At 39.4% G+C, this 25,612-nt stretch overlaps 3 protein-coding genes across 4 annotated transcripts; all 3 read left to right on the top strand.

Annotated features, from left to right (window-relative positions):
* Positions 1-1,906: 1,906 nt before the first annotated feature.
* On the top strand, positions 1,907-16,623 carry LOC146382775 (protogenin B-like). Its single transcript, XM_084933608.1, has 19 exons — positions 1,907-2,105; positions 2,656-2,955; positions 6,027-6,171; positions 6,300-6,433; positions 6,521-6,817; positions 7,032-7,191; positions 7,322-7,569; positions 8,152-8,316; positions 8,525-8,830; positions 9,508-9,693; positions 11,345-11,440; positions 11,720-11,906; positions 12,072-12,199; positions 12,327-12,497; positions 12,886-13,068; positions 13,683-13,806; positions 13,917-14,049; positions 14,144-14,239; positions 14,333-16,623. The coding sequence occupies exons 1-19, from the start codon at positions 2,039-2,041 to the stop codon at positions 14,705-14,707; spliced, it is 3,501 nt and encodes a 1,166-aa protein (XP_084789734.1). The 5' UTR covers positions 1,907-2,038; the 3' UTR covers positions 14,708-16,623.
* A 1,306-nt stretch (positions 16,624-17,929) lies between these two features.
* Positions 17,930-21,253, top strand: rsl24d1 (ribosomal L24 domain containing 1). Its single transcript, XM_084933675.1, has 6 exons — positions 17,930-18,074; positions 19,129-19,242; positions 19,323-19,395; positions 20,198-20,261; positions 20,418-20,503; positions 20,835-21,253. Exons 1-6 carry the CDS (start codon positions 17,994-17,996, stop codon positions 20,909-20,911), a joined length of 495 nt encoding a protein of 164 aa, XP_084789801.1. The 5' UTR covers positions 17,930-17,993; the 3' UTR covers positions 20,912-21,253.
* Positions 21,254-22,911: 1,658 nt separating this feature from the next.
* On the top strand, positions 22,912-24,840 carry arpp19b (cAMP-regulated phosphoprotein 19b). 2 transcript variants are annotated; one of them, XM_084933676.1, is made up of 3 exons: positions 22,912-23,117; positions 23,576-23,701; positions 23,791-24,840. In XM_084933676.1, the coding sequence occupies exons 1-3, from the start codon at positions 23,073-23,075 to the stop codon at positions 23,959-23,961; spliced, it is 342 nt and encodes a 113-aa protein (XP_084789802.1). In that variant the 5' UTR covers positions 22,912-23,072; the 3' UTR covers positions 23,962-24,840. The 2 variants fall into 2 exon arrangements, with proteins under 2 accessions (XP_084789802.1, XP_084789803.1); XM_084933677.1 differs by having other exon boundaries at positions 22,915-23,117; positions 23,579-23,701.
* Positions 24,841-25,612: the final 772 nt, after the last annotated feature.

Raw genomic sequence — 25,612 nt, 5'->3', positions numbered from 1 at the left:
CACACACATTTAATACTTTATCAGTCTGTTTTATGCAGACTTCAAACCTCTCCATCACCTTCTCGACCCAAGGTTAGAGGTCAGCAGCTCTTCAACTGACCTCTAAGGTCTGTAGGGGGGTTGGCGCCTCCTGGAAACAAGCTACAGCCAACCAGAGTCCAGCTCTTTGGCCCTCTGCTCTGCTTTCCCAGGGCCTCATGATATTCATCATATGTTAATAACCTTAACCCTATTGATCGTGGCCAAACACCCTGACCTTTAGCCATACGGGGCCAGTGGTTACTTCAGCCAACATTTAGCAACATGAGTCAACAGATTTCACAAGGAAAAAAAATGCAGTGTTTGTTTTTGATAGGCTAGAACATGGCAATAAAGAATCTACAGTCAAACATACTGGGGGGCAAAAGTGTGCACAGTGACAATTACCATTATCACTGAGGGTTTTGAGAAGGTGACCAAAACGTACTTTTCACATAAATTATTAGTACTGAGTAAACACTTTAGCACATGCTATTTGCCTGACAAATGATTTTGAGCCTTGAGTTATGACTAGAAGGCTTTAAATGATTAAATCAATAGTTAGTTCTAATCGATACATAATTACACTCGTGTCTCCTCATTTGATTGGATATTGGAGTTTGGCGATGCATGTTTTTAAGTAGTAATCCTCTGAAATCGGTAAACATCCATTCATAGATGTAGCTGAGAAGGAGAGTGTGATATGTTTTGTGAGGGAGCACAGTTACCAGCTTGATGATTTTATTTACCTGTGCCAGTGGAGGGAGGTTTTGCTGATACAGCGTGGCTGAGCTCACAGCTGGAGTCCATTGTATTGCTACTGAATGAGAGCCTGGAGACAGGAGGGCCATCGTCAAAAGGCACAGTCGCTGGATCAATATCTGAATTCATTAAGCAGCTGACTAGTAGCCATCAATATCTCGTCATAATTACTAGGCTCTACTATAGGAGCAGATGCTGTTCAATGTGACCTTATTAGCTGCTGGTAACTGATAATTCAAAAGTTCATCTTATGTTGTTGTCCAGAACATTTGATCTATTGAAACATGGGAAACTGGTTGTTGATTTCTGATCAGTGTGTAGGTAATCTAGTCAATGCTTCTGATCAGTGCTTGATGCTGAAATGTTAACAGCCTAAAAGGAATTGAATTCAGTTTTCTATAGGGCTTTATGGTATTTACAAATCCATGAACAAACTAATAGGCATGGAAAGGCTGTGTCAATGCAGAGTAAGCAAAAATGGCAAATTACATAATGGAGAAGGACAACAGCTGGAGGCCCCATGAAATCCCACGAAAAGTTAACAAGTAAGCCTTAAATATTCAGAAAGTCTCACTGAGCTAAAAATATGTAATTAAACACAGAGTTAGATTAGAACAAAAGAAAGAAAGGACAACATTATGCCATAACAAAGCAGTTTTTACTTTTACAGATGACCCATATTATTAATACATTAATAGGAATTTACATACAAAGGGTGAAACTCAATGTCACATTCATTTAGCGGTGCAAGCTGCAGGCTGCATGAAGTATTCCTGTCTGTGAGATATGCTGCTGTTCAGGTGAGGGCCTTAACGAGCTGTGATAATGAGCTACATCAGATTTGTAATGCCAAACAAATTGTGGTCTGTGGGCTAGCAAGGTGTTATTTTTCTTTTTAATGATTTTTCACACTATGCAAAGCCAGCCAGTGGGATGAGCTGTCTGTATGTTTGAAACCTCAGGGCTAGACCACTGTGTAGGTGTTATAAATAAAAGTATTTAGTTAAAAATAATAATAATTAGAGATTATCATCTTGTGAGACTTTCCAAGGAGCGCGTGGTCATCTGACTTCACTTTTACGCTCGTTTATTATGTGCGCATGCGTTAGAGGGCGGGGTGGGGCCCCCTCTCCCCGGTACCCCAGTAGAGCCGCTGGTGCTATTCTGCTGGCAGAAGCCTCATTGGGGATTTGAGAGCATCACGGAGAGGAGCAGCGTCCGCTCGGTGGGGGGAAAAATGACAGAGCACTCTGGATAAATGGCACATTTTAAGATGAAATTTTTCCGGCACTGGTTGCTTTTTGTTTTGTGTCTTCCTTTATCAAGTAAGTGTTTGTTTGTTTTTTAAATAATTGATATTATGGTTGTGAATGAGCTAACTTTTAGCGGTGCTTGACCTTTTCTGTCCACACACCTCTACCGTTGATTGTACATTACGCTTATATTGCCTACAGCCATTCTTCTTTGAAACAAACTATTTTAGCTCTATTATTTGAACATAGCTTTGCTTTTTTTTCCACGTTGAATGAGATGAGATAAGATGGCATGTCGCTAAACTTTTAACTTTAAGGCGATAAAGCTCCGTCGCTTGGGACGCGTGCCTTCAGCTTTCACGTCAGATACTATTTTCACATCATTGTTTCCGAATTATAAATTGTCCTAACACGTTAAATATTAACATTAAGACATGCATCTGCTTTTTATAGAGTTTGTTATGCTGCGAAAATACATGTATGTCAACTACATAATGCTGGATGGTCTTTAAAATAAAACTAATCCTGTAATCAGTGAGGTTTTTCTGACAGGTTATAGAATAAATATGACCTGCTTTGGTCTTCTTCTCTTCTTAATAATGCAGCCTCTCTTTCCCTGTAGGTGTTTTATGTTTTAGCGAGTTGTCCTTCATCACAGAGCCCAGTGATGTTACTGTATTACCAAAGGACCCTGCTGTATTGGACTGTCAGGCCCATGGACAGCCTCCAGTCACCATCAAGTGGCTGAGGAATGGGGTTAAGCTGGCAGAAAGTGAGCACATACACTTCCTGCCAAATGGCTCCTTGTACATACCAAAGATAAAGCATACCAAGGAGGATTCAGATGAAGGATTCTACCAGTGCCTCTCCCAAAACAAATTTGGAGCTATCTTAAGCCAAAGATCACGTTTGACTATCGCAAGTGAGTATGGATCTAACTTGGGCTTTCTTCCTTTCTTCCATTGATCAGTGTGATGACTGGTTAGACTTGCTGGTGGTATTGACTTTGTGGTGTTGTCAGCATGCAAAAATCACAATGGCAAGTTCATGGACAACAAACCTGGAAAGGGGAGGCAGATGTACCTCAGTCCCTCTGCTTTTATTTTCCTGGGAAGATCCTCTGAAACACAAGCTTCTGTGTCAGAATTAAAAGCTGCTAGTCCAGTGTTAAAATCACTAAAAGACCGCTAAATGTAGATGGGGGTAAATCTAAAGGTTCATAAATACTCCATAATCAAGCAGACCAGGTTTTCTGTATTTTGACTAAGTATCACTCACACATTTTATGGTATGTATCCTATAAATAGTGCCAAAAGTAAGGTATTATCAGTTCCTTTCTTTAAATATGAGTGGACTATAGTGGTGTGTAATTGACGGATGGTCTGCTACCCCAAGGAATCTCTGAAAAGCATTTGCCTTTAAGCCTTTGTTTGGAGTGCCCCTGACTGATCCAGAAGAAAAGGCCTGATTCTGGGGCATTTATTTGTCCACATATCAGTGGCCAGGACAGCTGTGTCTATACAATGGGTCTGGTCTACCATGGACACTTTTCATAGTTCTTAGAAGGGGATATCCCATGACGGGTGTCATGGAAACTAGTACTGGCCTCTACAATATACTGAGAGGGCACTGGGGTTATAGAGATTAGCATTAATACTCAGCATTAGAAAAAAAACTACAACTTCAATCCAAGAAGATGAGATTCAAAACAATAAAAAATGTTTTACAATTTATTTGCCCAGTACGGACATTTAGAGAGGCATCTACACATAAACCTGATGGGTTAGCAAACAGAAGCTAGTGCATGTTTCTGTCACTGGACATTTGATGGAGGAAAACAAAAGTTTTTTTATGTTTGAATAAATTCATCCCCACTATTGATTTTCCACCAAAATGCACTCTTTGCAGTTGTTTTCTATTTAATAAGAATTTCTAGAAGTTGACCACTTAAAAATATTCCAAAGTCAAGTTTGGTTTGGGATTCAGCCATTGTCTGTGAAAGGGTTAAAGGTTTTTGGTCAGCTGTAGGCAGGGGAGTGGAGGATGGGGCTCCTCTGTGCTCCCCTTCTGTCCAGAGGTCCTGGGGTCAGGGGTCAGCTGGGGAAAGGCTTTGTGATGTCACAGGCCTGCTTTAGCTGGGTCAGCCTGCTGTTCTTCTGCCCAGCCCACAACCCCTTTCACTGGATCAGCCTCTCTGTTGCCCTGTCAAGCACAGCGCTTTTGTTAAAGAAAGGCCAGTTCGTCATGTGAGTGATTGAGCCTGATCCTCCACATAAAAGGAGGCATTTTTAAGGTTATTTCTTTCACCAAGTCCCCAATTTTAACAAATCCAGGAACTGGAAAGATGTCAGAAATCGCGTCTTTCTGAACATTGCTTACAACAGTTGATTCCAAATGGTGTGCCACAAAAAATTATGAATGGAGTTGAAATTTACTACATTAGTACACAAAAATGCTTACATTTTTTTTTAAGGAAGATGGCATTTCTAAGTTGGTAAAACTCATCAGTTAATTGCAGGGAAAACCACACAAACCATGTAAAAGGAATAAAAGTGTTGGGAGAAACAGCTGCAAAGGCCAGCTAGGTTTTCTCACACTTTTGTGCCTTCATCTGACAATCAGAAGATCTGATTATATTCCAGCTGGCCATAGAAACTATTTCTTTTGCAAATATGAACACAGGTGTGGCTTTAAATTTTGGCCTGCCCTTTGATATGTATATAAAATCTATTCGCAATAGTTCAGATCATTGCAAGTATCTCATTTGGGGGAGGAAAACCCCCTCACATTTGAATCACCAATAGTAAACTGGCTTCGATCTGGCCAGTTTGGGCTAAAATGGAATTGACACTGGGTTGCAGTGCACTTTGACCTCTTTGGAGAGACCTTTCTGTTGTTTGACCTAGACATTGATCTGCAGTCTACAACAGAGGTGACCATATTAGCAGATTGGCCACACCCTCCATCTACAAGAGCAAAACCAGGTGGTCAGCATCGTATTGTTAACGTCCTACCAGACGCTGTGTGTGTTTTTCAGGATGTCCACCAGCTTGTCTTGGTGTCAGAAATGGGAGCATGTGGCTAGTAACAGACTTTACAATAAGACAAGTGATTGGCGACTAAATAAGTGTATTTATTTTTGTGATATTTTGCCATTGTACATTAACCTTAAACCAACCCCTTATTGCAAGTTCAGAGGAACAATTCCCAAATCCATTCAAAAAGCAGTCTTTAATTCGCCTCACAGATACAGAATCAAAGTTTTATTTGTTTGATACTGATGAGACGAGAGTTTAAACTGAAGCATTGCTCTTCAATTATTGATGTTCTAAATCCCAGAATCTGAATGTGGAAGTTTTAGTGGGTAAACAGAGCATTGATTTCCTTTAACATGATATCGACTTCCTTCCTGTGAGTGAGGGGGCAGGGAGATGGTTATCACCTTAATAAATGAAGATCATTGATCATATCTTGTAGCCTTCAGTTAAATGCAGATTGGTGGTTGCTTATTTGTGGTGGCTATTAAAACATGTTTCGGAAGTGCATAAATAAAGAGTGCACTGTTTTTGTAATTTTAAAGTAGATTTAAATGTCTAAAATATGTGTAAGAAAAGCTAATTGTTGCATGTGTGTGCAAAAAATAACCACAGCGTTATAGTTCAGCATTGTTCGACATTTCTCACGTCTACTTTTGTTTACAGTTTTGTTTTTTGTTTTTTTTATGTGAAGTGAATTGATTACTTTTTATATATAATAATGCATCATTCAGTGTCATTGTTGAACTGATCCATTGATTAGGTCAGCTGGTCAGAAGAGGACCTCATAGCCCATCTGCACAAAAATAAAATCAGTACCTTTCATCTAATCAATTACCATTCATCAAAGTCAGGGCATTGCATGCATAATGTATATTTTACCAAAAGAAACCGTTATATTCATCTGGTACTAAAACAAATTAATTAGTTGAAATTGATTGTTTAATTTTTTTCACAGGTATCTCAGAGTTTGTGTTGCATCCTGTGCCTGTTGTGGTGACTGTGGGCTCTGTGGCACGATTCTCCTGTGCAGTCATCTCAAGCCCACCTGCTACCATAACCTGGGAGCTAAACCAAAGGACACTGCCACTGCAGACAGACGGGTAACTGCAGAAACATAATTATAACTTATTTAGGCACATTTTTATTAGTTTATTTTTTAGCCTACAGCTCCATCTTCTGTTGGGTTTCACATGAGTGTTCTAGTTTGACCCAGACCGTATGTTTTCAGAATAACTGTTTTGCCAAACGGAGTTCTTCAGATTCACAATGTACAACTGGAGGATGCCGGACGCTATCAATGTGTGGCAACTAACATCGGTAGCGTGTTGAAGAGTCGAGAGGCCACACTGACAGTCAACCTAGGTAAATTAATTGCGCTGACTGCATTTTACGAATGAATGTTAAGCACTGTCATTCCCTGACTTTTTTTGTTTACATTTTCTTGTGAAGATGCAGGTCCTAAATTACGTCAGAGACCCAGAATCATTGCTGGACCTCAAAATGTGACAGTTTCTCTTCACCAAACGGTGGTGTTGGAGTGTGTGGCCACAGGCAATCCCCGGCCCATCATCTCCTGGAGCCGTGCTGACAGTAAACCCATTGATGTGTACAATGCCAAAGTGTTGGGCAATGGAAACCTGGTTATTACTGATGTCAGTACCAAGCACAGCGGAGTCTACATTTGCAGGGCCACCACCCCTGGAACCCGCAACCACACCACTGCTACAGCCAACCTCACAGTATTGGGTAATGATCAGTCTTTGATGATTACGCCACAGATGTCTTCAGATCACATCTTTGGCCTGGTTCTTATATTCAGTATACAGACTCATAACTAAAGGTTTTGCAAATGTTTATACATCCAAGTAACAAATGTGTTAGGTGCAAGATGCCACACAGTTAGAACTCCATGGCTTAATAAAAGGTAACCATTAGCTCTTCTGTTATGCTGTTGTTTCAGTGCCACCAAACATAGTTGAGAAACCTGAGAGCCAGACCCGTCCGAGGGCAGGCACTGCCCGGTTCATGTGCCAAGCAGAGGGAGTACCCACGCCTCGCATCACCTGGCTGAAGAATGGAGAACAAGTTCACTTAAATGGGAGGATTAAGATGTACAACAGGTAAAGTATAGACAGGAGATTTGGGCACGCTTAAATTTAATTAAACATTGTGAAAGACAAACCTGCTTAAATAAGCTGGCTTCTTTGGCTTTGCTGATTTTTCATTTTCCTTTTTTCTTTTGTTTCATAGTAAACTGGTGATTACGCAGATCATTCCTGAGGATGATGCCATCTATCAGTGTGTGGCAGAGAATGAACAGGGATCTGTGCTATCCTTGGCTCGCCTTATTGTTGTCATGTCCGAGGACAGGCCCAGTGCTCCGAGAAATATCCATGCTGAGACCATCTCAAGCTCTGCTATCTTACTGGCTTGGGAGAGACCTTTGTACAATACAGACAAAGTCATTGCCTACTCTGTCCATTATATGAAGGCTGAAGGTGAGACAGAGAGGAAAAAGATGGTTTATTTGATTCTTCTTATAATTTGGGTCTTAAAAGGCTGACGGGTCTACATCTTTATGCTGCATCACACTCTCACATGATCAGCTTTCCTTGGTGAAGGCCATCTGTTGCTGCTGCACAGCGCAGGGGTCAAGGCAACTTCACTTAAATAACAACAGGCTTAGTCAGCCCTTTGTCCACTCCCCAGCTCATTCTGCTCGGACTTAAAGGGACAGCGAGCTTTAAAAAAAATCACAGTTTTGCAAACTAAAGTTGTAAGATTGTATTCACTTTAACCATTAAAGTAATAGCTGAGTCCCTCCAATAAATCATGTCTTTTAGATGTTAAACTGGGTTTATTTTATGCTGGCTGGAATCAATTGTATGTTTATCATTTTCATTACACGTTTACACAAAAAAAGAGAATTCAGAAACTTTTCTTTCCAAGCACTGATTGTTTATAGGACGCACACTTAACTACCAAGTTAAACTCGCTTTATTTTTTTTCACTCTCTTGTGGATAATCTTACCCTAATTAATGACTTGCTGTATGATTTTTTTTTTTTTTTTTTTTCCCAGGTCTAAACAACGAAGAATACCAAGTTGTTATTGGCAACGACACTACCAGTTACATCATCGATGACCTGGAGCCAGCTCGAAACTACAGCTTTTACATTGTAGCTTATATGCCAATGGGAGCCAGTCGAATGTCAGACCAAGTCAGTCAGCATACCCTGGAGGATGGTAAGCTTGAAGCGCTTCCAACATTCCTCGCAGTAAATCATTTTGGTAGTTAAGCTAGCTTGTATGCAAAGCATGTTTTGAAAGGAAATTAGCAAGATTGTAGTGTTATGAATCAGATTTTTATTAAGAAAATTTGGTTGATTTGAATAACAAGTAGAAAAATCTCTAGTTTTTAATACATTTTCTATATCCAATTTTTTTCCTGCAGTGCCTCTTCGTACTCCGGAGCTGAGCCTGACCAGCCAAAGCACAACAGACATCCAGGTGAGCTGGCAGCCACTGCCAGCCAAGGTGAGCCGCGGTCGTGTGTCTGCATATAGACTCTCTTATCGCACAGCTGCAGACAGCACCGTCACATCTGTAGAGCTACTGCAGAACAGCACTGAATACCTGCTGGAGGGGCTGCAGCCTGACACCATATACCTGCTCCGCATGGCCGCAGCCACCCGAGTGGGTTGGTGTGAGCCCTCAGCATGGACATCACACCGTACGCCTAAGACCTCCAGCAACAAAGGTAAACCAGCAGAAGTCTGATAAAGAAAAAAAACGTACATTTAGCTGCTTTAAAAAAAACAAAAAAACGTCTCTGCAGGCTCATCACATGATTGTGATTCTAGTTTATTCCCGTTTTCATGCAGTATAAAAATAAATTAAGTTTAAAAAGCAAATTAGTAAATGCTACAGCAAAGTGAAATCAGATGGTGTTTAAACCTGTAACTAGCAGAACCTTTTTTCTTTTGTCGCATCGCTGTTTGGCTGCTCTTTGAAAACCAGGACACTAGAGTTCATGCAGAGTGGCTAGCATATGACTGGAGTTTGCTGTTTTAGCATTGTCCCACAGTCTTTGTGTTGGTTACTCAGAAACCTTTGCCCTTTGCTGTCAGTGATGCTAGATTGGTCTCAGTCACGGGTCATAAAGAGAGGGCCTCAGGCATCTATGTGGGGGAAAGAATATCCTATTTTCATAGCCTGATGTGCTGGGGAGGTTGTTTTTTGTTTTTTTTTTCCACCAGAGCTGAATTTTAGCTTTATATTTACACATTGTTGTAAAACACTAAAACCAAAAGGGAATTCTTGGTTTGACTGCAGCGTCAATCCATTCTTTGGCTGCCCTGTTGTTATTGTTTTTTGTTTTCTGTTATGTCAGTAGTCTCATAATTCTCATGAGTGCTCTCTCTGCTGCCTTCTTAGTGCCTTCAGCCCCTATTCTTCAACTTGAAGCTTTAAACTGCACCTCCATTGTGGCACGCTGGCAAAGCTCCCTTGAATCTGTGGCTATTCAGGGCTATCGTCTGTGTTACCATGAGGAAGGACAACCAGAGCAGCCCGACATCCAGCTGCAGGCTCAAACCAATACGTACACGATTGGTGGCCTTGGTGAGTGTGCCTAGAACCCAGGAGTAAATTAAAAAAATGTTTACGATTAGTGAATTTCCTTTATCTGCACCTGTGCTTTGGACAGGAGACAGCAGAGAGTGATGGGCCATTTTTGCATCAGTCAAATTTAATTCGATGGGCAGTCGGCTTCTGCATTTGCATTTCCACCCCCTATCCTGATCAATATGTGCTGACCCCTCCTGCCTAACCAGCAGTACTCTCCAGTCAGGCTGGAGTACGAGGCTCCCAGGTTTAGAGGTCAGGTTCCAGATGTCCCTCCCACCGCTACTAACCATCTCGGGCCTTGCATAATTATGCTTAGCCATTGTGTTTTGTCCAGGGCCAGACGTGGCATGTAAGACCCTGGCTGCTACCCTTTTTTCAGATGGACACTAGTGCACATGAACAAAGACCAGAGCAAGCCACTGACCTCTAGCCATGGGACAGCACACTTGGATTAGTACCCTACCCCCACCAGTTGTCTCTGATGTCCATTTAAATAATCTACAGATTTAAAAAAGAAGAAGAAGAAGAAGAAATTATATATATGAATTAGTCTTTGAGCACAATTTGATTTCTAAGTCCCAAATAAGCTGAAACGGGAGAAGTTTGCATGTTTCTGTTTGGAAATCTATTTGTGTTACTAACCTGTCTAAAAATCCAAAACTCTTCAGTATTATTTAAGTTAAAAAAATCACAAGTGGCTATTAGTCTGATATTTCACAATATCGCTGAACTTCTTTTGTTGCTCCAAGTTTAAAGCTGTAACACAAAAGCGATAGAAAATAACAAAAGAGGCCCACCTCCTATCCCACAGTCCTGCTCCTGGATTCTTTCTGTTCTTGGCCTGACCCGGTGACCCCAGTCAAACCCCCCTCCTGTCCCATGGGCCCACAATCCCAGCAGCTGAACGCTGCCCCTACCCCAGCCCCCACAACAGGCCTGGACATATTGCCTTCACTGGTCAATACCCAAAGGATGACCTTTCACTCCAGAAGCATTACAAATTTTAACGCTCCCTAAAAGCATCCTGATTTAGGTGCTGAGGAAAAATGATAGTTTCTCAAGTTAAAATATACAATGTGACAGAATATTTTTAAATGAAAAGTTCAGACCTTAAAGGTCTTGTTTACTTCAGATTTTTTGTGGCTGTCCTGAATGTCTTATTCAAATATTTTACCTCATCCACCTTTGTTTATTTCTGTGGACATCAGTAATTTGTATTGTATATTGAAGCAAGCTTGTGGTGTCAGAGCTTCATAGTTGTAAAGTCAGTTAAGTGCAGAATCATGGAGTGACAACATTCATGCTGGAGATTTGAGCGTGTCACCTTATTTACATTGGCTTGGGCCTGGTTGAGCTTTCTCATGGTCGTTACACATGACACCACGAGACAAATGAAAGGTTGGGGTGACTCAGGAGGCCATGTATTGTCCATACATGGGGGATGGCCAGTTAAGACCAGCAGTTACCCTCCTGCAGCTAATTGTCCTTATGTCCCCCTCTCACTCTCACTTTTTTTAAATCGATCTTGTTCCATTTATTAACCACCATGATCTCTCAGCTAAAGCAGCTTTTTTTAAATTATTAAATGTTTTATTCTAGCAAAATGTCCATTAAAATGTCTAAAATCTGAATATTATCTTTCCAGATCCACGGAAAAAGTATCACGTCAAGATTCTGGCTGTCAGCAAAGTTGCAGATGGTCATCAGAGAGACCAGACCATCAGTACCCCAGGATGTGTGTGTAAGTATTGGTGTAAATCATCCATTCCCAAAGACTGCTCTTTTGCAGCCAACCCAAACCTTTATGTGAAAATCTTGTCAACACACAAGCCTTAGATGAATAATTTCTTTGTGTTTTCATTCATTCAGTTTGGTCTTCTGATGATGGTCTTGTACAATATAGTGTATTTATAGTAAATGACTTCAGTGCTTTCATGGCTGACACTAAAAATGAAATACAACCTTTGCCTGTAAATTAAAAAAAAAAAAAAAAAAAGATTCATGTTCTTTCCTCCTTTAGCGGCTAGAGACCAACTTGCAGCAGCTCCTCCACCTCCAAATCAAGTCACTGTTTTGGACGGCAATTCATCTGCAGTGTCTCTGCGCTGGAGTCATCCTCCTTTCCCCTCTGGCAAGGCTGTCAGTTATACAGTCCGCTGTACACCTGTGGGCACTCATAACGTCTTTGCAATACGCTACCTGCAAACGTAAGAACCTCCCAAATGCATGAGAATTGAAGCCTGCTTTTAGTTTGGTTTGATGAGTACATCCCTTTAATAATTCACATCTTGTATTTCATGTAATTTGTGAGAATGTATTCTGGGCTATTTCCTGCCAAATTGCCATGATGTGGGAATCGTGTTTCTCTGCAGTACGAAGCAAAGTGTGACAGTTCAGAAGTTGGATCCAAACACTCGTTATGAGTTTGTGGTGCGCCTTCATGTGGACCAGATGTCGAGTCCCTGGAGTTCTGTAGTTTACCATCAAACCCTCCCAGCAGGTAACAAACTAGATATCAGTGCAACGTCATTTTACTGTAAATGTGTTTCTTCCTGTTTCTTTCTGATCATTTCATTGCATATTTTTCACCAATGTACTCAGAGTTGTTCTGTGTTCTGTGTGCCTAGCACCAAGCCAACCTCCCGCAGGAGTGCGAGTAACTCTGATTGAGGAAGACACCGCTCTGGTGTCCTGGAGGGAGCCCACTGAGTCCAACGTGGTGATTACACGCTATACCATCCTGTATGCTTCACAAAAAGACTGGATTGCTGGACACTGGCAAAAAGTCCAGAGAGAGGGCAAGTAGTTTACTTTGTTTTTATAATGTGTTAAATAAGTTTTTCAGAATAATTCTTTGGGGGATTGAATGATCCAGCCATGGTTATTGTAGTTAAGTCAAACTAAACTAAAACTGAGTGTGAAAAAATGTTTCGCACCCAGTTTACCTCCTCCTTCTGGTATACTTTACCTCTTAATTGCATATGATGATGTTGTCTTTGCCTCCATACTTAATTAAAACATACAATGAAAACTCCCAAATTTATGATCTCCTCGTTTGTGACTGAAATATTTTGCGAAGCAAAGTTGGACAAATTGGATCTTCTGGTGTTCTAGTTCTGTACCTCTGGCCATATGTTTGACAGCCATGATCTAATCTCTACTGTGTGATTGTGCTGTCATTTATAGGGAGTCATACGATGGCCTTGCTGGAGAAGCTGGAGCCAGGAAATGTCTACCTTGTAAAAATAGCTGCCTCCAGTGAGGTGGGTGAAGGTCCTTTCTCTGAGATCGTGGAGCTGGCACCGAAGCGAGGAAACGTCCACCGAAGCAAAAATCCCAGACACTCTGACTGGTTTCCAGATAGTACAGGTCAGACATGCTTTTATCTGGCTTTGGTTTCTAAGGCATTGCATTTCTATGTCTGAAATGAAATGGACTGAAAATCCCGTGTGGTAATTGTGTTAGGATTGTGTCTTTAGGTTTAATTTCAGTTCATTTTTATTGAATGGACGTTCCTTTTGTTGACAAAAACTGTTTTTTTTTGTTTTGTTTTTTTAAAGAGTGAGATGAATCACAGAAGCAAAAACAAAAACTGTGGGATGTATCTCACTTCCAAAGAACTTCCAAAATGCACATAATGTTTTATTCAGTAAGACTTGAAACAAGTGACTGATCGCATAAATTCGACAGGAAAGAGTTTACAGAGGTCTGGGCAAAGGTCTGTCCCATATCATCCAGTCCAGTGTATTTTGATATTTAAGGGGGGAATATAAGTGTTTTTCTAATAAATGCCTGGTGGACTTCACTTCAAGTACTGCATGCAGTATTGACGGTGAACCACAAACATGCAGGTTTGTTTAACAGGAGTTTGAATATTATAATAATAATAATAAACGGGTACGGCTGCTTTCCGTCTCTTAGATGTATTTTAAGTTAATCCTATAATATAGCAGATCTTTAATTGTTCTCTATTTATCTTCCAGTATTCTCTGATGGTCTCTACCACATAGACCAGAGGTCTATGACGGGGATCATCGTTGGTGTGAGCATCGCTTTGACCTGTATAATTACATGTGCTTTGATTCTGATCAGTAAGGGGAAACAAAGGTACTGATTATCTGTATTTTAAATGATGAAAAAATACTTGGAATCATATAATAAAGCATAAGCATTCTTTCTGATATTTATATATTTATTGTCATTTGTTTAACTAATAGAAAATCTTCCAGTCATAAAGTCATTGCTGTAGGAGCTCCTGAAGGTCCACGTTCTGGTTTTCCCAGTGAACGGCATTCGGAGAATGTTGAGGCCCTTATACCCATGATGAGTGATCACTTCATAGATGCTAAGGTGAGAAACGGAACAGTAAATAGGGTTCTCGTGATTACACGTCTGTTGAGAAAACACTCTCATGTAGTTTCCATACGTTCTCTCATTTTTACAGGGTGGATCTAGTATCATCATAAATGGTACGGGTCCAGTCAGCAGCAAGAAGTGGCTGCTTTTCAACGGAGAAATCAGAAATCCAGCTGACAGCGATGTAAGTGATGTGGCATTGTTTTTGCTTACTCGGCTTTTTCCCCAAATAGATTTTTCTTTTTGAATCTTAATTTAATTTTGTCCTCATCTTCAGATCGAAACCAGAGCCAGCTTGTATGAAGCTGGCAAAACTGTTCTGAGATACGAGGAGCATCTCGGTTCAGCGCCCTTGCCGCCTTCATCACGGGAGATCATCTACGGACCTCTTCGCTCAGAGAGCTCTCACACCAGTGAGGGCAGCCAAGAGACGGGTGACTCTGGACACTACTCCAACGAAGAAAGCAACGAAGAGATGAGCAGCCCGTCGAGCAGCCGAAGCTCTAGGCCTGAATCTTTAGGGCCAGACGACAGCATCGCAGTCTTGGAGCTGAAGCAGTCGTTCAAAGTGGAAAAAGAGGTTGATGCTACCTTGCTTCGCGGCATCTCAGAGGCTCATGTGGTCTCCAGTACTTGTCAAGCCAGCTGCTAACATCATCAGGCCTGCATCTGCTCTCCCAACAGCCAGAGTCATGCCACTTCTACCTCATCCGCTTCCTGATTGGAAGCCCTTTAGGTATCTCCTGGGAAACGAGGGATCAGGAATCCTGCTGCTGCAAAGGAAGATGTGTGCGTTTGCTTTGGACTTACCTCAGGATTTTGTACGAACATTTGTCCTAACATTTTTATTTCCATTTTTTTAAAACAACTTCCTACCTGTATTTCTGTGTTTGGCATGGTCTGTCCTAAACCAAAACTCACCCACGATGAATGTCAAAAAAGAGAATGTCAGAAATGTACTGCGGTGCATTTTCATTATATTTAACTACTTTCCACTGGAGCGGAGGATGTAGTTGAGCCTTTTTAGACTGATTATCTACCTCAGTGTTCTATTCTTTATATACATTACTACCTCCTTTTGTTTTTAACCACCTATTGTGCAGTATTATCTCTGACTCAGGGGACAAAGTGAAAACACTTCATTGCCACGTCTTGTTACCGTGTTCGAAAGTTATCGCGTAGTTTTTGTTTTCATGGTTGAAAGGGCTTTCGTTACATGTTGTTTGTCTTTGAATCCTGTATGTTGTGAAGATGAAAAGTGCATTCAGTTTTTTTCAAACCTTGTAGAGCTTTATCAAACAGTATTGTTTGGCGTTTCCAGTGCACTGAACTTCAAGCTTTAATAATGCCTTAACGTCAAAGGGCTTTGCGTACTTTAGATGATGACATCCAAAGACGGGAAAAGTTATACCCAAAGAGTTTTTGATACTACAGAAGATATTCTAAGGCAGCCAAAAACTTAGTAGATTTACATTAAGAGTGTACTTGCCCAAATTTTGCTTGTGCCAGTGATGTAAATTTCCCTTTAGAATGCTGATTTTCCTCTTTGTAAATTTTATTAATGCTTTATTCTGGTGAAAGCTTTAGCACGAGTCTCCGGGGCTTGTTTCATTTGCCTTCTAGACCATTGCTGAGTGCAGCGGTGATGCCGATGCTATTATCCAAAGAGTTGTCTGCTTCCTCAGATGGGTACAGCCTTTTTTCTTTTATTCAGTTGATCCTTGGTACGAAAATGTTGATGCCAAGACCAAAGATCCAGCGTCCCAGTGACAGATGATGAGGTTTATATTTTTCAGAGAATCATCTGTCACCTTTCACAAATATTGCCGTATGGGAAAGACTTATTTTTCTCTCTCCATAATGTTTCCTGTCCAGGTGCGACAATGAAGGATTTTGACTATCATAATGAAAACCCTATGTGTGAAGAGCAACATAATCAATTTTTGATACCTTTCTAAAACAAATAATGCTAACCAAAGAATATTGATGTGTATTATTTAGTAATTTTCTTTGGTTTTCATTTACATTATATACATTATTTGCATTTAAATGTGATAATATCTGTGGGTTTGGTTGCTGAAAAAGCATTTTACATAGGGTTTTTTTTCTTTTGTTTTGTTTTAAGCTTGAGATGTCAAAAAACAGTGCTTATCACCAAAAAATGTTTTTACCTGAGTAATATGTTTAAATAGTTTAGATGACCCATTTTATAATAATGTCAAGAAAAACATTTCCTAATTTTAATGTGACATTTTGCAAATTACGGTCAGTTTAAAGTTTCTCTGTGAAATGCTTTAATATGAAAGATTGCGTTGTAAGCCACTGATAATTTTGCAGACTTCATTCAGGTTCAGAGTGTAGATTTTAGGGTGTAGATGTATTTGTTATTATTTAAGTTATGTTTTGTTTTTTGAAATATTTCTGCTTTTAAATACCAAATTACATGTTTGATCCAAAGAGAGCAACAAAACAAAGAATTTGTGTTTTAAAATGTTCCAAAAAGCCTTTTTTTTGATACTCTCAAGATGATCACACTAGTAGATGATGATGATGATGATGATAATAAAATTCTTGGAAAAAATAATGTGTTGCGCTTGTTTCCGTTTGTTTTTTGTTTTTTGTTTTTTAAAAAAAAAAAGCTCATGAGGTTTGCTAGGACCACTTAGGTTTTCATTTTTTGATCTTGTGCCTCTATAAAGGTAGAGGTTTTAGCAGTATTCAGGTATGTATGAACAATGACAAAGCGCAAAGTAATGAACTTTAAGAAAAAACTGCTGCTGCCTAGCAATTTAGAAAGGGTTATAGGGCCATTACCAAACAATTTTTAAGTCCATAATTATTCAGTGAGGAAGATTATTCACAACTGGAAAATGTTCAAGATGGTTGGCAGTCTTCTCAGTAGTGCATGTTCTAACAAATTTACCTCAAGGTCAGACTGTGCAATCTTCCGAGAAACTGCAAAAAGACACAAGAGCTACACCTCAGACTCTGCAGGACTTAGCATGTTAAATGTTAAAGTTCATGAAAAATACTGAACGTGTGGCTTGTTATGAAGAGTTGCCAGGAAAAGGCTTCATCTCTCTAAAAGAAGAACATGGCAACGTAACTTGTAAAGTTTCATCTGAACAAAATGCAAGACTTCTTCATCAATATTCTTTGCACAAGACCATAGTCGGGGTATCTGGCTATGTTTGGAGAAAATCAAACACAACATATCAGTGCAAACACCTCATGCCAACTGTCAAGTGTAATTGTGGAGGGATGCCCAAGTCACCTAAGAATCACTTGGTTCCCCATGGACTCCGCTGTATACCGAAGGGAGGTTATCTCTCTGACAGCATGACTTCATGAAAAACAATCTTGTATAATTTACAGAAAATACTAAAGAAGCAAAGGCATTCGGTCTTAGCTTTATCTGTAGTAACTTAGTTTTAGAGTGCATTAGTCAGACTGTGAGATGTAATAAGTTCAGGACACTACTACTACTAATAGAAATACTAAAACACAACAGTACAAACACTCGAAACAGTCACACAGGCACCCATTTCTTAGTAAACATTTCCATCCAATGCCACCAAATTCTAGCTGTGCTGACAAATTTGACCAAATGTACAAAGATTTAAGTTAAATGTGTTTCTGGAAATTGTTTATTTATACTTTTTTAATACACAGAAATTAGTTTTGGAATTATATAATATATAATATAAATATAAATCTATTTATTTATTTACATTTTTGTTACATATTTTCTTCCACAGTTTAGTTACGATGCTTGGGAAAACCTCCGATCTCTTGAAGGATAACTGCAGTTTCAAGTCTCGTCTTTAGGTGGCGGTAAAGACACCAAACTGCTGGATGTCAGGCAACAAAAAGAAGCAGAAGAAGAGGGAACGGTCTTGTTTTTGTCAGCGGCCACACGCAGCACTCCTGATGCGAAAATGCGCATCGAAAAGTGTTATTTTTGCTCGGGACCAGTGTACCCCGGACATGGGGTGATGTTTGTACGGAACGACTGTAAGGTATGGCGCAGGTTTTTGCCCGAACAATGCTGTTAATTTTAACCGAAGCTCCTGTTTTGACTGATAATGGTGGCTCGTTAGTGTACGGCTAATACTAGCATGCTAACATAACGTGCTGGATTCATTCACGTGGGTCCAAAGCAGGGAGTTAGGGCTGGGAAACGGTAAATAACAGTCGTAAATCGTATTTGCGACGGAAAAGGGAAGAAATAGACAGTAAAGTTCTTTTTAAAACACATTGCTTTATTTCGCAAACCTAATGGACATGAAGTTGTTGGGTGAGTCTGGACGTGTAAATCGGAGGGCCTCGGCTTTTCCTGATGGAGTGAGTGCGCCCTCTTATGCTTAAGTGTGAAACCAGGAGCTTGGAATTGTAGGCTGTAAACAAATGTTAATACAAACACTTGATGGTCCTCATAATCCTGACTTTTGTTCCACGGTAATGGTATTTATAAACATCTTAGTTTGTAGGGAAAATATGCTATATGTCATTAAACTTGCTTGTGTTTAGTTTACGTATGTCTCTTGTCTTCCGGTTATTTGTGAATATATACTCAGTAGTACAGTTACAGCAATGTTTCATAACTTTGTTCTTAAAGATAAAAATGTATAATGTAGTTCTTCTTCACAGTGTATCTGATTTCGTACACAGAGAAATCCGGAAGTCAAAAAGACTGTTTAGATAAAGGATTTAATAATGTACAATAAATGTAGGTTTAAGTGCTAATAACAAGCAGTAAACGTTTTGAAAATGTATTTTTAAGTTGTAAAGTATCAACTATATCCCCTATATATGTATGTATGTTTGTATATGTAAATTCATAATTTTCCTGTTATTTTTGGAGGTCGTCTTAAACCATTTCTCCAATTTCAGCTATTGATTTTGCCAGTGCACTTCCAATCTTGAAATTTCAATCATTAAATTTTCAGCAAATGTAATATCTTTACTGCTGATAATGTCTCACTTTCTATCATTAACTCATGTGCTTGTTTATATCCACACATTTTCTTATCGGGTGATCCCTAAATTGTTTTTCTCTCTTTAATAAAACAGACATTCAGATTCTGCAAATCAAAATGCCACAAGAACTTCAAGAAGAAGCGCAACCCAAGAAAAACAAGATGGACCAAAGCATTCAGAAAGGCATCAGGAAAGGAGCTGACAGTGGTAAGCTGTTCATCAATGAGGACCATCTCGTCGTTCATTTGTTTGACTAAACCTTAACCAACACACTTGCTGTCTTTCAGGATAACTCTTTGGAGTTTGAGAAACGCAGAAATATTCCTGTTAAATATAACAGGGAGCTTTGGGATAAGACAGGTAATGTATATATTTATTTATTAGAAGCTTTTTGGGCAAAAACGTTCACATTAATTGTATGTATACCATTAAATACCAACATTAGGAATCTCAGAGCACTTAAAAAATGTAAGGTTAAGAGTTTCAAATACAGAACCCAGCTCGGGGGCCCAGTTAGGGGAAAGAAAAGGAATAACATGTAAGCACGTAGAGAGGCAACAGAAGGGAAACCACAAACTGTGAGACAGACTAGAAACAAAGGTAATGGTAGCATACAAACACACGAAGAATGAAAGATGCATGAAAATAGGTAATATAGTTGGCAGCAATTATTCAGGATCATAGGATCTAATCTTACTTTTAAGCTTTATCAACAACAAAAGTTTGAAGTTTAATCTCAGAGGAAGAGGGGCATCTACCTGCAAAACCCAACCCAGGCAGAAGAGGAGCCTGATAGCTGAAGCCTGTGTACAGTTTTTATTGGGTTATTATAATCCTCTAAGGTCTTTAAGGTATCATCGAGCTTTGTGAGTAGAAAGGCTTTAAATTGTATATAGGTACATATATATATTTTACATTTTATCTAGCAGAAATGTGATCTGTCTCATTAGTTGTTCCTTCTCTGACTGCAGCATCTTTGATCAGCTGAAAGCTTTCAGGGAGGTTTTAGGACAACCAGTAACAAATCCATGGGCTAGTTTTTCAAATATCACTCTATAACAAGATGTTCTGATTGTCACATACATGAAAGAACACACTCATATAAACCTCTGGTTATTGTCTCATTCTAAGCAATGTGTTTATGTTCTGATAACTTTTGCAGTGGAAGCAATGAAGAAAGTGAGCGAAATAAAACATAAACGACAGGCAAGATTTATCATGAACAGGTGAGCTTTTTTTTTTTAATACTTTAATAGACTTTCTTCAGATTTTTGAATATTAAATATGATACTTTTAAAATCTCTGCAAATTAGGGAAATATGTTTAACGGTTGGGATAAAAGCACTTGCCTTGCCTAAACCATTTCTGTTTCTGTTCTGTAGATTAAAGAAGGGCAAAGAGTTGGAGAAAGAAGAGGCCATCAGCGAAGTCAAGAAAAACATTCACCTCATCAAAGCACCACATGCAGGTAAAGACTCATGAAGTTATCCATATGACTGTGCATGTAGTGAATTTGGTGACAGTGATTTTAGTACAAGTGTCTTACAGCCAAGTGTGACTTTATCAGACAAAACAGGGTAAGGGTCAATGGTGCAGCACTCTTTAGGTATAAAAGAGATGATGAACCAATGTCTGCACATAAAATAGAAATAAGATTACTATTCTTGCTTTTCCTTTCTTCAGAATGGAGGTTCTTCAAGTAGAATCATTATAAATGCAGTTACTGATCATACATATTTGTTGGTTACTTTTCCATTTAATAAAGATAATTTCAGCATGGTTTGCACTATCTGTTACAGGAAAAGCCAAACAGTTGGAAGACAAAATGATGCAGAAGTTGCAAGAAGATGTGGACATGCGGGAGGAGGATGATTAATCTTCTGTTGCTTTTTTTTTTTTCATTTTTTTTTTTTTTTCTCCTAAAACTTTATTGTATATTTGTTTGGAAATTTAAGTTTGCAAATAGCAGTTGTTGTGCTGAGTAAAGCATTTGGCTTTCAATTGCTGTGAAAGATTTGAAGGTATTGACTTCATAAAGGCCTTAGTTCAAAGCAGCAGCCATTAACTGCAGTTTTCCCAGTTGTTCTGTTTTGGTTTTCACTGTGTGGTATTTGGAGCAGTGAAGAAATGGATTTAACCCTGTTGCAAAGTCTAATGTATTACAGTTGTTCTGAAAATATTAAGATTGCCGATATATTAAAAAGCATCTTTTCTGGAATTTCTCCTGCTCTTTATTTTGTGAGATGATCATAATACCAAATAATACATGAATGAATATTAAAGTTGCTGCCAATAATAGATTCAATTTTGGAAGACTAATAGACCATAAACAGTGTTACTTTTTTCAGCAGGTTATTATTTGGCATGAGCATCATAAGAGATTAGCTGCCATTGTATATATTGTACAATGTAAACATTTAATCCTTATCTGCAGTAACTGTTATACAGCAGGAAAAAAAACTATAGGCCTGTGCCAGTCATTCAATCACAACTTGTCTGTACAGAGAAATTGTGAGGGTCAGTTATTACTATACTGTTAAAATGGTGGCTGTGCCTAATAAACATGTTGGAAGTTTCAAATAATGAGGTCAGAGTACATATAAGTCCTACTTTTGGCTCTTTATGATGCCAGGAAGAGCAGATATCCTTCACATGGTCATTTTGAGCATGTAGCTCTTCACATCTTTAAAACAAATGTAATTATTCATAGGTGGATTCAACAAGCTGCTGGAAACATTGCTCAGATTTTGGGCTGCATTGACAAAATTGGCATCACATAGTGGCTGCATATCCATGATGTGATCCACCACGCCCCAAATGTGTTTGATTGGATTGAGATGTCCTAAGTGGGGTCATTTGAACTCATTGTCATGTTCAAGAAACCAGTCTGAGATTATTTGAGCTTTGTGACATAGTTCACTATCTTGTTTAAAGTAGCCTTAAGAAGATGGGTGCACTGGGAGTACACTGTAGTAAAGGGATGGACATGGCCAGCAGCAGCAGTGAAGTAGGCTGTGGTATTTAAATGATGCTCAATTTGTACTAAGTGGCCCAAAGTGTGCAGAGAAAATATCCTTCTCACTTTTTCAAAACCACCAGCCTGAACTGTTGACACAAGGCAGGATGGCTCCATGCTTCCATGCGGATTATGGCAGATTCTGGCCCTATCATCTGAATATTGCATCAGAAGTCAAGACCAAGTACATTTTTCCAGTCATCTGTTGTCCATTTTTGTGATCCGTTGTTATAGCCTCAGTTTTCTGTTCTTCCTGACAGGAATGGCAGCCAATATGGTTGCCTGCCACTGGTGCTCATCTGTTTTAAGGTTCAGGGTGTTATGCTTTCAGAAATGCTCTTCTGCATATCTTTGCTATAATGAGTGGTTATTTGTTTTACTGTTGCCTTTCCCATCAGCTGGAAGCAGTCTGGCTATTCATCTGCCCTTAGAGATGGCTGTTTGGAAATGGCTCCTTCTGAACTACTCAGACCAGCCTATATGCCAACAACAACTATGTCATGTTCAGATCCACTTAAATCACCTTTCTTCCCCATTCTGATGCTCAGTGTGAACTTCAGCAGGTTGTCTTGGCCGTGTCTACATTACTAAATACATTAAGTTGGTGCTATGTGTGACTGATTCGATATTTGTATTAATGAGCAGTTGCATAATTTCCTCTGGGGTTAATAAACTATTATGTTTCTTATTTAACAGGTGTACCTGAACAAAGTGACGGGTTCAAAAAAAATCCATATACAATGCAAAATAAAATTTCAACAACGCTATCATATTTTTTACGCGTGAATTAGTCTGAAGAAAAACAACTTTGTTATTAGCGCCTACAGATTCTATGATCGCTATCGTCCCGCCCATCTGCGTCTCTAGCATCGATTCACCGGCCTGTTGCTACACAGGCTGCATGACAGGCTGCTGCTGTCCTCGCCCGCTGCTTTGACAGTGCTACCTTTTATCTTCCCGAAGAGGAGCTTATTCGGCCATAACTACAGTTTTGCGAACAGAGCGGGAATACAGCACAACCATGTCCGAGGAAGTTGAAGAAACGAGAACTTCGGAGGAACAGCAGGTAAACTGTAACCACTAAATGGAAAATTACATCAAATTAACACCAGTTAGCCAGTGCTGCTTGGTAAGCTGGCGGCTAGCACCAAGCTAGTTAGCCAGCTGCTAACCTTGACTGAGAGCCTTAGCGATGCTGTCGCTGAATTGGCTAATATTCTGTTAGCGTTTGTTGGTAGAGTAAAATTGTGCTGTTTTGGGTCTGGCAAACAGGTTTCTTCACTGTACATGCAAAATTGTACAGTAGCTCATCATGCTAACAGTAACTTTAATGCTAGTGCAAACAGCAGTTTACCTCATGGCGGCGCCGGTATCTAATCAAACAAAGTAATCTGTGACCATAGTATGTGCTGCTGTCAGTATACAACATATTGAAGTTTCGTTATTGTCACGCTGATGCATATGGCTGGAAAACCGAATTGCAAGTCGAAAGTTTTACTATCCTTACACATTGCACTCTGTCAGCAGGAAATGGAGGACAAGGTAATCAGCCCAGAAAAATCAGAGGAGGCCAAACTGAAGGCCAGATATCCCAACCTTGGAGGCAAGCCAGGGGGATCTGAATTTCTCAGGAAAAGACTCCAGAAGGGGGTGAGTTTTCTCACCTAACTTTGGCTAGCTACTACAATTAAAAGATGTCAGCCTTATAGAGATCTCACTCTGTTTATTCTTGTTTACAGCAAAAGTATTTTGATTCCGGGGACTACAACATGGCCAAGGCAAAAATGAAGAATAAACAGTTGCCATCCGCCCCAACGGAGAAGACTGAGATCACAGGGGGACACATCCCAACACCTCAGGACCTGCCTCAAAGAAAAACTTCCATCGTGGCCAGTAAACTGGCTGGTTGATGGTTTTATGTTTACTGTTTTGCTACTATTCCCATGTCCATTTAATATCTACTTCGCACACTGTTTACATTTTGTTTATTTTTCTCCTTTTGTTTGTATTCTGTAAGAACAAGTCATGTAACAAGCCAAATACTTGAAGAATTGGCAACTGTGAGGCACTGGGGCATCAGTGAGACAAATTCAGCTAAGTGAAAGTGTTTCTCAGGCTCTTACAGACTCAATACATTGATATTTCCTGAACAGGTATCGCACTTATATATTTAGATGTTATGGCTATCTTATGTTGACAAATTATTTCGCTTTTAAGAATATATGCCTCCAAAGTAAATGCTTGAAAGCTTGTGAAAAGGTTCCGTTTTCCTCTTTGTTCCTGCTCATTAGGCTAGAAACACAGAACTATGAACAGAAAATTGAATTTACAGATATTTGAGGGATCTCATGCTCTTATGGAGGCATTTTAATGGTAAAAAGTCAATAATCCTCCATTTGTGTTTTTTCCTTCTACTCTGTTTACGTCCCTCGTTTTCTCTGTCATGCTACTTGATTCCATGCTTTTGAAGTGCTCAAGACTAGCTTTGTATCCAGTTGTGTTTAAGTCTAATTAGTAACATTGGTTTGCATTGACTTGCTGCTGGTCTCAATCTCATCCTGACCTCTAAAATGGCCTTAAAATGAATGAATGGTTTCTCTTGAGCAATATTTGCTCCCTCTGTTAGAATATTAGTTGTGAATCTTGCCTGAAATGTCCTTCACTGTCTGATTGGGATTTATGATTTTATGGAAACAAACTCCCCTGTCATGTCTGGAGTGTGCATGTGCATTTACTGTGCAGTCGCACTGTGCCATTTGTTTTGTAAATAAAAATAGTTTTGCATAATAGCTTACACTTTTTCAGTGGAATTTGTCCTTGCATGATTTTTTTTTTTTATGCTTCAATTTTACTAAGAAACAAAACTACAGAAGAACTGCTTGAAATGTTTCTATTGCATTGATATATTTATAAAAATGATATTTTACTTTTTATATTGAATATTTTTTAGTTAGTATACAGATACATTCTGAGGTGTGCAAGTAAATTACCCCATGTCACTGAGCTGGAACCTGTTTATATTACAATGCCCAAAACCATTGGATGAGAGCATGAATAGAGTGGTGAAATGTACCTGTACTCTCAAGTATTTCAATGGTATGCCCATTTCTACATTTGCTCCATAATATTTTGTATGCAAATAATATGCATGTTAATGAATCAATACCGATGATCCAATGATGTACACTCACTTGCCACTTTGCTAAGAAGACCAGTTCAACTGCCATTAAGCCAGTTTGTTTGAGATTCAGCAGGACCACAGAAACTCAGTCCAATTAGGCATGTGGACATGATCAAGACAACCTGCTGAAGTTCAAACCAACTGTCAGAATGGGGGGAAAGGTGAATGTGGCATGGTTGTTTGAGGCAGACAGGCTGGTCTCTATCTTTATTTCAGAAACTGCTAATCTATTGGGATTTTTCTGTGAGCGTGTAGGATTCTGTGTAGTGGGTACTTTAACTTTTTGCACTAACACTAAACAGGACTTTGACTTCAGGTAAAGACTATAATCAAATGGAACCGGCCCATGAAGCATCTCAATCTGGCTATCCTTAAAGTGA

Source organism: Perissodus microlepis, chromosome 7 (assembly GCF_051167445.1).
Source record: "Perissodus microlepis isolate ML-2025 ecotype Zambia chromosome 7, ASM5116744v1, whole genome shotgun sequence".
Lineage (NCBI taxonomy): Eukaryota > Metazoa > Chordata > Actinopteri > Cichliformes > Cichlidae > Perissodus > Perissodus microlepis.
The sequence above is the reverse complement of the archived record's forward strand: the minus strand, read 5'-3'. Positions and strand labels throughout refer to the sequence as shown.